At 37.4% G+C, this 14,027-nt stretch overlaps 1 protein-coding gene across 4 annotated transcripts in view; it reads right to left on the bottom strand.

Moving 5' to 3' along the window:
• CACNA2D1 (calcium voltage-gated channel auxiliary subunit alpha2delta 1) overlaps nucleotides 1-9,836 on the bottom strand; it is a 517,017-nt gene extending 507,181 nt beyond the window's left edge. For 2 of the 4 annotated variants that reach the window (XR_004058100.1, XM_030933213.1), the window contains exon 1: nucleotides 9,257-9,582. Coding sequence is in view for 3 of the 4 variants with exons in the window: in XM_030933213.1 (XP_030789073.1) it covers nucleotides 9,257-9,351 (95 nt within the window). In the remaining variant the exon portion in view is untranslated. Of the gene's footprint in view, nucleotides 1-9,256 lie in introns of all 4 variants that reach the window. The other 2 variants (XM_010387918.2, XM_010387919.2) reach the window with 2 other exon arrangements.
• Between the last annotated feature and the right edge of the window lie 4,191 nt (nucleotides 9,837-14,027).

Below are 14,027 nucleotides of genomic sequence, written 5' to 3' on the forward strand. Positions count from 1 at the left end.
AGGAGAAAACATAATCCCTCGCAATCATTCAATATCACGAACACTGGAGGCAGATAATGCCAACTTATAGAGAAAGAGAAGAAAGAAGTGACACAAAGAGAAGCAGAAAATGACTTGAGAGATTATCGTGATAGCAGTCTTACCTTTGTCTGCAGTTGTTGGAACATCCTTGACCTGAACTCCCATGACAGATCATCCAGCCCCACTATGATTTAAAAATATTTCTTTTTGGTTTATGAAAGTCCTATGGTTTTGTACAATTTACAATCCCAAATGGCCTAATATTAACTTCTTCATTATTTATTATTTTTTCTTAACTTTTATTTTTAAGTTCAGGGGTACAAGTGGAGGTCTGTTACATAGGTAAACTTGTGTCATAGGAGTTTGTTGTACAGATGATTTCATCAGCCAGGCATTAAGCCTAGTACTCATTAGTTATTTTTTCCTGATCCTTTCCCTCCTCCCACCCCCTACCCTCTGAAAGGTCCCAGTGTGTGTTGATCCCCTCTAAGTGTTCATGTGTTCTCATCATGTTGCTCCCCTTTATAAGTGAGAACATGCAGTATTTGGTTTTCTTTTCCTGTGTTAGTTTGCTAAGGATAATGTCTTCCTCTGAATTTACTATCTCTCACTTTCCTCATGTCACCAAATTCCTGGAAGGAACAAACTGCACTTGTCTCCATATTCTCAACTTGACCAGCTCCTCAAGCCACTGAAACCATGCTTCTGTCCCTGACATGATGAGACTTCTCTCTTTCATCAGTGGCCTTGATGCCTTCCTTAAAGGGGTCATCTGGTTTGACCTTCCACAAAATGAAACTGTAAATCGAGGCCCTTCTTTTGAAATTCAGTGGCTATCTTAGATTACAGATAAATATGAGTTAAATAAATGGAAAAAAAAAATCCTCCTTCTGCCTTCAAAGATATTGCTCTCTGAATTTGCCTCCAAACTCTCTTCAGATACTTTTTTTTTTTTTTTTTTTTTTTTTTAACACAGAGTCTCACTCTGTCACCCAGGCGTGCAGTGATGCAATCTTGGCTCACTGCAACATCCGCCTCCCAGGTTCAAGTGATTCTCCTGCCTCAGCCTCCTCAATAGCTGGGACTACAGGAGCATGCCATCACACCTGGCTAATTTTTTTTTTTTTTTTTTTGTATTTTTAGTAGAGATGGGGTTTCACCGTGTTAGCCAGGATTGTCTCGATCTCCTGACCTCATGATCTGCCCACCTCGGCCTCCCAAAGTGCTGGGATTACAGGTGTGAGCCATCGCGCCTGGCCCAGATACATATTTCTAAGGGCCTAACAGACATCTATAAGATGCACTGCAAACTGCAAATGTCCAACAGTCAAGCTACTCCCACTCTCACAACATCAACCTGCATTCCTCCTTGTTCTCTAGCCTACAAAATTAAGAGATCTAAACGACATCTCCAACTCTTCTTCCCTTCCCGATTCCCCAAATCTCACAACCACCAAGTCCTGAAATTATACTTCTACTTTAAACCTGCTTCACCTTCTCACTGACACTAATCTTTTTGAAATCTCAGGCATCATCTCTGGTTCAGTGAATGCTGCAATGGTATACTAACTAATCTCATAGTCTCTGCCTCATATATTGGCCCTCCTTAATCCATTTTCTACATATTATGATTCAAACCTATTACTTTTTTTTTTTAATTTAAAAATCTCAACAGCAACACAAGATGAAGACCAAATTTGTGTTGGTACACAGAACAGGGCTATTGCTAATGTCGATGTAATATGAGCACTGCCCATCCCCTCCTTGGGTCAGGGGGCAAGAAATTTATCACCAGACTTAAGCCAACAGCTACCAACATCATTTCCCATCGACAAGTCCAACGCCTAACAAAGAATATACCATGTTTCTTTAGACCATGCCCCTTCAGTGTGCAATGTACTTTTTCCTTGGTCATGCTCTGATGTATCCCAGTGTTTCATAGTCAGCTTGGAATTGCTAATGTCTTCCTTAGGAACTCTCCCCCTCAGTTTGTATTCTCAACATGTAGCTCAGTGCCGTATGTAATTTGCACTCAATAATAATAATTGTATTAATTGTTGAATTAAATTATATTTGGTGTTAAAAAATATTTGAAACAAGAAATATTAAAAGAGGCAGTATAAATGAAAACTACTTCAAAAATAAAATGTACTATTTATTTAGAAGCCTAGTTTTAAGTATACTACCTAGAAGGCTGCTTACCTGCAAGTTATTTCTTTCTTGTAATCTAATGAAAAAAAATTTACTAATGGAATTTCTTTCTTGTTGATTAGCACTTAAGCTCTTAATTAAAGGTTATACTAGTGCTTCTTATCCAATAAACCATTTCCCAGAATTTCATAAAAACTAAAAATTTTTAAGTACTTATGTTTTGAGATCTAGATAATTTTATTGTCTTTGGTCTCTAAGGTGAATTTCCAAATGTGAATATTTAAGTCTCTAAAAATGATTATTAAGTTTAGGAAGCAGCATTTCCAATATAACCAAGCTCACATGGGAAATGAAGAAAACAGAAGAAATTAAGAAAAATAACCAACTGCTACCTTTAGTATCTTTAATACAATGTTGCACCTCATAAATCTGAGGGCTCTTCTCTCCGTCCCACTTACACATCCATCATTCCTCAAAGGATTTTCACCACAATGCCTGTTGATCACTTTTTAAAAACAAGAGATTTTGTAGTCTGCCTGAGCCCATTTATTTTATTGTACCATTCCTCTTGTAACTCTCAAAATATGGCATTATTAATATTTAACCATCCCTTCACATAGTTTGACAGTACGCACCTTAGAAAAATTTTATTAGCTCTTTCCTCTCTTTTCCCTAATTATCCCTAAGGTACTGAGCAAATATCAAAAGAAACAATTCTCTAGACTTGTTTGACAATTTTGTTATGTGTTGATTACATATTACGGGTTTATCTGTATACCAAAATCCCTCAACAATTTCTCTTACAGAGAAATGTCTGATAACAGGAAATCTCCTGAAACAGTGAGTGCAGATTTAAGTGAAAAGGACCTGAAACTGAGGTCTGATCACAGGTAACTTAAGAAAAACAAATTTTTAAATTTTTCATTTGATTTGATGTTATATATAAATAATAATGTTATGGTTAATAGTAATTGTACACACGTGTGTGTATTAAAGAGCGAGAAAACAGAATTTATTATTTGAATAAAATAATACTGGAATTACTTTTCATCATTTGCCAGGAAACCACCATAGTGCATTTTTAATTACTCAGAAAAAAAGAGCTTCAAATAGACCATAAGATTATCCCCAAATCCGAAGCATTTAAAATGGCCAACACCATTATTTTCTACTGCCACCAGTTCTAGTTTAAGTTGTTCTTCCATTTATGATATAGAATTTTAAATGTATCCTAATTTTTTAAATCCACAGAGCATATGGTTAAAAAAAATCAGCAGAAGCAAATGTTAAAATAACATTTAGCCAGAAATATCCCACATTCATATTCAAAGAGAACTTCAAATATTGCTTTATATATAACAGCCTAATTCTGAATTATTGAAATTAACTATAAAAAGTGTGCCGGTTTATTGAGGCCACAAAGTCAATCTTTTCCTTGTTCATAACCTGTACAAAACAGTGGCAAAATATAAAGGAGCAATGACCGCTTTCTTTACTCAATTTTAAAAACTGCTAAGAGTAGGTGACTCTATGTGCTGAATTACTACAAAAGATGTAAATCCTACAAGGAAAGGATATTTAAGAGCTTATATTTTTACAAATAAAAATTTTAAACCTGTGCACATTTGCCTTCATTCCTAAAATATCACACTACCAAATATGTTTAATTCTTACAAATTTCAAAGCATATCTTATCTAAATGAAAGAAATAAAACTGCTTAGTATGTAAAGAACTTTTAATAGGTGCCAACATTTCAAATGTAGTTTCTTTCTCATACTTGTTTCATTTAAAATATGGCAAAACTGTCTTTAGAGTCACTTTTTTAATTACTTGTCAATTATGTTAGTAACCTATCTCTAAAGGACTTGAGCATTTTCCGGCTGCTTGTGTATGCAATATCTCATTTAATTGTCTCGGCAAATTATTCTTAAATGCTGGTGTTATTAAGTTAGATATAATCCCTGAAAACAGTTGTGGACTGACAGAAGATCTAAGGTACGCACACTTGTAAATAAACTTACCTTACTGAGGTTTTTCTACTATATCAATTCACTTAAAGTTTTAAAAATATGTGTGGACATACACATACAATATTATCTCTTAATAGAATACTATACAAGTGACACAAACTAGGAAGGTTATCTATGCGATGTTAATATTTTGAACTCTCAAGGAAAAGTATTATAGTATTTTTTTACAAAGTGCTGCCACTTTTACTTAATTGACATTGAGGTCAATCGCCTTTTTCTCTCATCTCTGTGAACAATATGATGCAATCGTTTACATGTTTCAGTGCACACACATAAAAAAATGAATCGTGTAAGCTACATGGTTGGCCATCACAGCCCATTTCCAGTTTACTGGAAAGCAACTGTACGAAAGCCTTGGGAACAGTCGTGGTACTGCTCACAGATAGTTCATGAAAAGAAAGACTGGTTGACACACTTAGTGACATAGTGCTTGATGCACACTGTAAGCCTTAAGTAAATGTGGAGGCGATATAATAGAACAAAGTTTGTTCCCCACGGAAAGCAGCTGACCTGCTTTTTGAAACACTACCACAGACAGCTCTTTTAATAGAAATAATGGAACATTGTCATTTTAATAACAATAAAATGTTACTTTTTTGAAATACTGAAATTCTGATTTTTTTCCCAAATGCTATGTATACTTATGTTAGAAATGTTTATGTCCATACATGTTAAGACACTAAATGAGATCAACAAATAGCATGATTTGCCTAAGATATGTTTCATTTTACCCATTTAAATCTCCAATTTAAAGTTATAAATAGCTTGAAGACATGTGCTAGGAAATTCTTGCAAACTTGCATCTATATAGAGAAATAGGGAAATCAAGAAAAACCTGAAGAGGTGCTTTATATAATGATACTCCAGAGAATATGTAAATTAAATAATAGTTTGTTATGCGCACTATTGTAAAAATTATTTGCAAAATTTCTAAATGCATTATGAATATATACTCCTAAATATATATACTAAATTTTAACACAATAATAATTTCCATATGTTATGTTTTTGTAAAAATTTACTATGTGTAAACCCTAGAAAGAAGTATTTTATTGTTAGTTTTATCAACGTTGGAAACATAACAGAAAGATATCTACACAGTCAGGCTGCTGTGAAGAAAAAAACTGAAAAGCTCTTATCTATTGTCAAAATGAACCACCTACTTTATATTCAAATTTTATGTATATTTATTAAATTATATTAATGAAAGCCATGGATGGGAAAGATAATAAAGGTACATTTTATTTACCTTTAATAAACCATAATATTCTTAGATTCTTGTATTTTCTGACATTTTTTCAAAAATTATATCCATTTCAGTCTGTTTAATTTTCATTCAGATGCCAATCCAAATAGCTACATACATAGCGATGTGTAACATTAATAAATTTAACATAATATTACTACTTACATGGAAAAATATATTGTTGCATATTTTAAAACATACATCTGTGGAATCATAAATGTTATATGGTTAAGACAATGAAAACAAAATTAAAGACCTGAGAAAAGTTTATTAATGTTCACTGTTTCAGGTTTTATTTTACATTTAATATTTTATCTCATAATTGATCATATGGCACATTTCCTTGTGTATGTAAAATGTAAACAGAAACTGCTGACCTTAAGTGAGAATAATTATGTCACTTCTAATGCATAGAATAGATATCCATTACAATATCTTGACATATAAAATTTCTCCTTTATAGCCTTAAATACCAATTTCTCTAATAACAGAAAAAAAATTTATATCCTAAGTAATTAAACCCAAAAGTACTATTCTTTTATGAGACTTTATGTTTATTTCCTGTGGAGATCCATAATCCTTAGTTTTATGTTTATACCATTATACACTTTGTATTAAAATCCCCGTATACCAATGGGCTCTTGGCCAATTATTGTAGACTGGCATTTTGATGTGACTAAGATAAAAGTTTAATATGAATAGTTATAACTATATATATTTTTAATTGCATTTGTAAATAGATTCTAAAATTAAGGACAAATTTAAGTTAACATTATAATACTGGCTATCACACATGTAATTCTAAATTTTAAAATAGAAGTCTTTCAACCTGTGCCAAGAAATTATTTCTAGAAAAAAGGACAACTACCCTTTTTGAAAGCTACGTTTTAAAAATACCAGTACATGTGCATACTATAGCATAAAAATGATATATTTTCCATTTATATATCAAGCAATACATATTATGTGGCTGCTACCATATCACGTATTTATGTTTCACACCATAGGGAGACAAACATTTCCAAAAGAAACACCTAACCCAGAGAAATAATTGTATCAAAATTTCCTTGCCTGAAAAACATCTATTTTAGTGTTAACTCTTAGAACAGGTTAACTACTACTTTAATCCAAAAAAATTTTATATTAGAATGTATGTTAAACCAGAGAGCAAAAATTGAAAGAAGATACTTAGACTGACACATTATTTGTTTTACCATAATAGAATTTAAGCCCTTCATACAGATGTAAACACTCTACATTAAAAAAAAAAAAAAAAAAAAACTGAATTACTAATTCTAATTGAAGTCCAACTCCAATTAGTGCATAATTAATTTTATAGTGTGTGATGGCATGCTCTTCCTCTTCAGATGATAAAAACTTCTTATAATACTTTTTCTCTGAAAAATAAAATTGGCAAAAAAACCCCAAAAATATTTCCTAATGATTCCCAGAGAAATTTATATACAGAAGCATAATGATTTGCCTTTAGTGACACTACAATCTTAGTACTCACTTTTTATAAATTGGAAGTTTTCCCCAAAGATTTGAGATTTGTCCTGATTACACAGTGCATAGGAATTCTTTTCTCTAAAGAAAAGCAAATGGCACCACATCTTCATGCAAAAAAATTGCATTTTTTTGTTTCATAAAGTTTATTCAGAAATCTAACATGAAGTACAAATGTCAACCATCAGTTCTTTCCTCAGAAGAAAGTGTTACTAACTTTTCAAATGAAAAACTGAAGATGCCGAAGGCTTCCAAAAATATTGCTAAGATTACCTACAAGAGATTGACTTCGCTCCACAAAACCTTTCATTAAGTATTTCATTCATGAAATAATCAATGTCCCATATAATTTGAAAATATCTTGAATTTTCATTGTTAAGAAAATTTCAGATCCTTTCAAAGAAAAGAAATTGTGATGTCCTACTTCCCATTTTAGCCCACTATTTATACTCTTTCCTGTCTAGTAAATTTCTGATCATGAAAATTGATTTACTTATAATTTTAGGAAAGCATTATTGCAGATGTTCTTCTTACAATAAGGATTTTTAAATTAATATTTTACCATAGTATGTTGAGGAATAAAAGGTTGTATTTTGTTGTAGTTTTCTCCAATGGTATGATGATGTATCCCCTCCCATGACAAAAATATTGATAGATTGTCAGTTAAAAACAACAGTGTAAAAATGAGTAATCGGAACACATTTAGAAAGTGACTGTTTTTTAAAGAGCCACTTCTTTATTTGACACAGAATGCAAGCGACTCACTTGAGTTCTCACTTTACAGGCCAAGCGACAAAAAGGCTTAAAAAATTAAATGGAAGTGTGATGCCTTAACAAGAGTAAATAATTCTGAAGCACCCTTAGGGTGATTCTTATTGTTTTTATGTTCAAAAATATCCGACTGGAACATCCTGCCAATTAAACGAAGATCTCCAGATGGCATTTACCCTTCTGCTTCATAACAAAAAGGATCTGCAATCAGTTTTATGAAAGATTACCTAAAGAGGAACATTACTGTAAATCAATGACAACAAAAATTAGACACTCCCCTTCTCCGGGATAGAATGTGCATCCTCCAGATTCTTGCACTGACACCTAACGTAATAAATACTTAAAACTGAATCTTAAATAATAGCCGCAGGGTTTCAACCGGTAAAGATTCACTGTTACTTTCCACCAAAAACTCCTGTATTCAGCACTCAGCCAACAAAGGACAGCAAATAATTCCCAGCAGCATAAATACCGGGAAAGCTACCTTGGGCTTTGTTTTTGTTATGTAAAATGCATTAAAGTGACTCATGCACTTAAGATTACCTACCCTTAGAAGCTTTAAAGAAGCTTCAAGAACCAAAATAAATGCTTTCCCAGAAAGCCGGGTAGGCTATTCGGTGCATTAAGAAATATGTATATATTTATATGTGCCACTGAGTTTGATTCTATTTTGCTGCCTGAGAGAGGAGAGAATTATTATTTTTCATTCCCTTCCTGTCGTGTGACTATAGCTACCTATAAGCCCTCTATTTCCAGAACAGCAGCGAGGTTTTTAAAAGTTATTTTAGAAATGTTAAAAATAAAAGAAAATTGCAGGAGACTGGAAACAGTCCCTCCTTCAAAGAAGAGGCTCTATTCAAAGAACAGGGACCGCGTGTCTGCCGACACTTAGATTTTTCAAATCATGGGGTTGGGGAGGTTGGATCGCTCGGTCCCAGTACCTGCGAGCCCCCTGCGTTGACAGCACGCTCGGCCGCGGGGAGCCAGCACGCGTCTAATTGGAAGGCTGTCAAGTGCATCCAGTAATGTGGGATAAAACGAGTTTGGGCACTACAGCAATTAAAGAGCATCTCGGAGGCCAAGTGCCGGAGAAGTCCACGCTACCTCCGCAAGCCTGAAATTACCTATTTGTAAATTACCCAACCAAAACATAACTTTTTATTGAACTGGGGTGAATGAGAACGGGTGAGCTGGCTGGAAACTTTTTTCCCCAGTACGGCTGAACTCTGAAGTCTAGAGAATCCCGTTAGAGACTGGCTGACACGCCGCAAGTCGTCGGCGGGCGCTTCCTGGGACAGCCGGCCCCGGTGCCCGGCCCCGCGGAGGCGCCCGAGACGCCGGTTCGGGGCGCATTCCAGCGGCTAGCGGCGCGCACCGCCCGCCCGGCCTCTCCGCATCCGAGCCCGGCTCCCCGGCCACTCACTCCCCACCCCCACGGGCGGAAAAGCCCCGCGACTCGGGAACCGACCCCCACCCCAGACTCCCGCGGCGCCCCTCGGCCGGCGCTCCCTGCCCGGCCCGCCGACTTACGTGACGGCCGAAGGGAACGGCTCCTCCGACGAGGGGCCGATGAGCAAAGATTGGAAAAGTGTCAGAGTCAAGGCCAGCAGGCAGCCAGCAGCCATCTTCGCGATCGAAGATCAATGCCCCCTCCCTTCCCAAGCGGGGGAAGGAAACCGCGGGCGGAGGAAGAGCAGCACACGCCGCCGGGACCGCGGGCGTCTGGAGGGCCGGCTGCGCCCGGGGCCGAGGCGCGGAGCCGCACGGAGGACGGCGAGGGCGGGAGCGGGCGACGGAGAAGGGGCGGTGGCGGGCGGACCCACTAGCGCGCGTCGGTTGCTCCGCGCCGCGGCCGCCTTGCCTCCGCCGCCATCAAGGGCGAGTTTGGAAACAGACCTCGGCGAGCCCGCCGGCGCTCGCGCGCTCTCGCTCTCCCTCTCGGTTTCCTCCCTGATTTATTCCCCCGATTGCCGAGGCGAAGGCGGAGGCGGGGGCGGGGGCGGAGGAGGGGTGACGGCGCTGGAGGGTGGGGGTGGCTGCAGGAATGGGGGAATGGCAGGCAGAGAGACTTGTGGAAGCGAGTGGCTCCGTCTGGCTTCTCAGGCAAGTCAGAGGGAGGCGGCTGGGGGTGGGCAGCGGGAGGGCTGGGCGTCAGAGCAGTCGGGCGGAGACGGGCCGGGAGCAGCCCTCCATACAAGGCAGCCAGGAACTCCCAAAGTCGGCGCCGGCTCTCTCCCGCCGCCCGGCGTGCGCAGGGGGAGCGGAGCAGCCCCGCGGGGCTCCCGGGGGACGGTCAGCCGCCCAGCGGGCATCCACAGGCTGCAGAGGCTCCAACCTAGGACTTGGCTCGCGTCTTCGGGGGTTATTTTTGCACATGCAGGCAGCGTTCCCCCCAGCCCTACTCCCAGGCGCAGAATCCACTGCCTGCCTAGGAATCGTGAAGTGATTTGACAACAAATGTAGGAGGGGTTTGTATTGCATTTTAAAGCACCACTGTTGACTCTCTACCAGGTGGCACTATATGCCCGCGTGTGCCATAGGTTATAGCCTCTGGCGGGGCTGGGTGTCCTTTGTGCCAGCGGCCCCACGCCCAGGTACTGCTTGGCTCACCTGGCCAGGACAGAGCCTCGGGCACCGGGCTGTGGACTGACAGAGAAGTACTGACGCTGTTAAAATCTTCTAGTCCTGTGGTTCCACTGGACAGAGGGGTGGAGGGACGAATTCTGCATCTAGAGAGGACAGTAGTAAGAGAAGGGCTTTGCAGCATCCCAGTTGGGACTGCCTCCAAAAGGGTCCTAACGCCCTACTCTGGCCACTAGTCTGCCCGGCCTGACAAAGGTTACCGAAGGGTGAGCTCACTCTTGTCAATGCGAAGGCATGAAAAGGGTAAGCAGCAGGAACAGGTGGCACTCTGCGAAATGCGCCTGAAATGTAGAGGAGGAATTAAGGGAGGGGGAGAGAGCTAGGGAGTAGCAATGTCGGACTGGTTTTACCTCCTGACTCAGGAGAAGCAGTGGCGGGCTTTCTCCTTGAAAAAACAGGGTCTGCGAATAGGCCTTTCCCGTCCAGCACAAGACTCCTATCCAAAGGGCCCCTGGTGGGCCAAAGGTGGAAACATATCCTTGCACACCTTCAATTCTTAAGCTCCCTCTAGTAGTGTATGAGAATACTTTTGACATGACGTGCAGAGAATACAATTTGTGATGACTATCTTGCATATGCAAAAATTCTGTAAGTATCAGAGTGACTGTCAGATTTTTAATTAGCCCGTTCTTATTTCTAGGAGAAGCTTCTGAAAGAAAGAGACCCTTATTAATCGGAAATGGATTTTCCAGCTCTCTGAAGGCAATCTCCCAAAACAGAGACTGATAATACTAGTACTACTCTTAATTACTGACCAAATTTTAAAAGCGTGTGTAATTTTATGATGCCTAGCATCGTGAATTGTTTTTCCTTCCCACTTATCTCTCCTTTTTTAATGCTTTATTTGTTTTCTTTATGTTCTCTGCATCTCTGTCTGGCTCTTTGTTTCTTTCTTTCTACTCTGAGTGGCCTCACAAAAGGCACCCCACCGTGACTTAACTTAGTTTGTTTTATGCTAGGCATGGAGACTGTGGCAGCAGGAGCTGCGCAAATGAGGGATGAAGTGGGATGTAATGGGACTGAGAACTACAGCTCAGAAGGGGTATTTTATATAACTGAAGATAGCATTCCACTCCAAAATTAGAGAAGCAAATAGTCAAATTCATCATTTCTTCCATTTTTAATAATTTAAAAGCAGACATTCTTCCCCAGCATGAGGATGAAGAAGAGCAAAATTAGATGCCCATTATTGTCTATGTGATATGTTGGTATCATTATACCCTCACTACCTAAAAATATCATTATTATATATTCTGTCAATTATTTCAACATCAACTCCAGACTTCCCACTATGGTACACTGTTTCCAATTTTATATCTTTAGAAGAAAGGGCTTAAAGAATAAAAGAATGTAATAAGCTTGTAGAGAAGGTAAGTCAGCTTTTATTATTAACTTTGTTGGCCTTTGAGCCAAATCTCAATTTCTTTGGATCACTCTGATGAAGCACTGTGTTCTCCAATATGTGAAGCTGTTGAGGAAAGATATTGCTTCTACAATTCTTACTGAAAGGGTTGATTATCAACTGTGAGCCTACATCATTGTTTAAAACTCTGTTGTGAGGTTTGCTATTAATTGCTTTTTACCAATCTAAACCTTTTTATTGACGATATTCAAAATGTGTGTTTTTTTTTTAATGTATGACAGCTAAAAGAAGACCATTTCCACAACATACCATTATGTTTCTGTTGGATTAACTATACCCATAAAAATGCATTTTTTCAGCTCAGTTCTGTTATTTCGGAAAATCCCCTTAAAATCAGATTATATCCCATTAATTTTAATAAAATGTTGCTTAATCACGATAAATTTGCTATTCAACATAAAATGTTGACAAATCATAAGGATTGATGTTAAGCTGTTATAGTAAATGATGTAAATGTGCAGTAAATACAGTAAATATATTTATTACAGGTTATAAGTGTGCAAGAAGTCACAAATCAATATCTACTATTCATTTAAAAAGAAATATTTTAATTAGAAAGTAAGTTAGTGAAGTATTGCAGGAGATCTTTGCATTTAATCATTTCTAGAACAAAGTTTAAAGAGATTTAATTCATGCAAATCACTGACCTTTACCTACAACAAACTTGAGATTGGCACCTTTCGGCTCAATCTCAATTGTTAATTCATATGTTTAATTTGTTCATATGCATTTCATTTTTTAGTAACTAAGAGTAAATAAAAGACAATAAAAACCTGATTGCCATGAAATGTTTATTTTTTAAGTGATACTATGATTATTGGCAGCATAAAATTATGTTTTTATTGTAGTTTTGTATGAGTATATGTACAAACATTTTTCTGTGATTTTATTCAGTAAATCAAATCTAATTTCTTCAACATTTTGCCTGAAAAATTGCAACAAAGTAACCTAATTGAAGTTATTTTATCTTTCTCTCTCTTTTTTGTGCTCATGTACAAACAGACAAACCCAAACACTGAAAAGGAAAATAATTATCCATAGCCAAAAAAAAAAAGTTAAAGGAAATAATTTTCATGTTTTTTCCACATCTTAAGAAAACTAAGGTGAAAACCTTGACAAAGGGCCTTATTTGTCTGTTTGCATATAGGTGTATATGACTCATCTCTGAGACAGACATACTGTTAAGAGTCATAATCAAGAAATCTTGTGATTTGAGATGGTACTATGCTTCCATGCACACAAAGATGTGTGCCAGAAAAAGCAAAAATTAAAGATAAATGGACAGAAAGCATCAACAATCTTACCTCTTTGGGGAATACTTTCAAGAGACAGGAATAAGAAAGAAAGCAATTCAGAAGTATTGATGCCCAGGAGAATGGTTAAGAGAGTGTGCAGTGATTTTTTAAGTCAAGAGTTTATATTTGGCATTTTTAAAGTAAAGTGGCACATTGAAGCCTTCATAAAAAATAAAAAATAAGAAAAGCTTAGAAAAGAAACTATCCTAAACTAAGAAACAAGGACAAATATTTTCTACAAATAAGACAACTATTTAGCAAAAAACTTCCTTGACCCAAGTAATACAGCTATTGAGTGATAGGGCATTGAAGTTCTGATGAAAGAAATACCTTTTCTAATGAGGCGCAAAGTAACATTAAACAAGTATTTATTGGAGGTTTATTATTTGTCCATCAGAATCCCCATATTGGCAAACTTATGCTAGTTTAAGTATTTAGAAAAGAGTAGCTGTTATATTTTAAAATACCATCATGTCTTCAAGCAATAACTTCAATGTTATTTTATTTTGAATCTCTGCTATCATACAATTTTTCATTCGGTTTCTTTTTTATTTTACTCTTTCTCTCCTTTTTCCTCCATTAAACAAACACATTCAGAAAAAATCAGGACCTACAACATGACTTCCTATTTAAACAAAACAAAGCAAAACTGTATTCATCTCTAAAATCTGAATTTCATAGCAAGATCTTTCTTCACTCCAGAGAGTTGCAGTTGTGGTTTTTTTGTTTTGTGACTGTGATAGCACAAAAGTATATGGAATCCATTTATGTAGGCCTACATAGACTAAGGGAAGTAGATAATTCGGCTTATTTATCCAAATATTCACTAACAATGAAAATGCAATGGGAAGTAATTAATAAGCAGTAGATGGTAAAACCTGAAATAGGAACAACTAATAACTCTTTCCAGTTTTTTTAATTTTATGGATGCAGCCTTCCA

This window comes from Rhinopithecus roxellana, chromosome 6, assembly GCF_007565055.1.
Source record: "Rhinopithecus roxellana isolate Shanxi Qingling chromosome 6, ASM756505v1, whole genome shotgun sequence".
Taxonomy (NCBI): Eukaryota; Metazoa; Chordata; class Mammalia; order Primates; family Cercopithecidae; genus Rhinopithecus; species Rhinopithecus roxellana.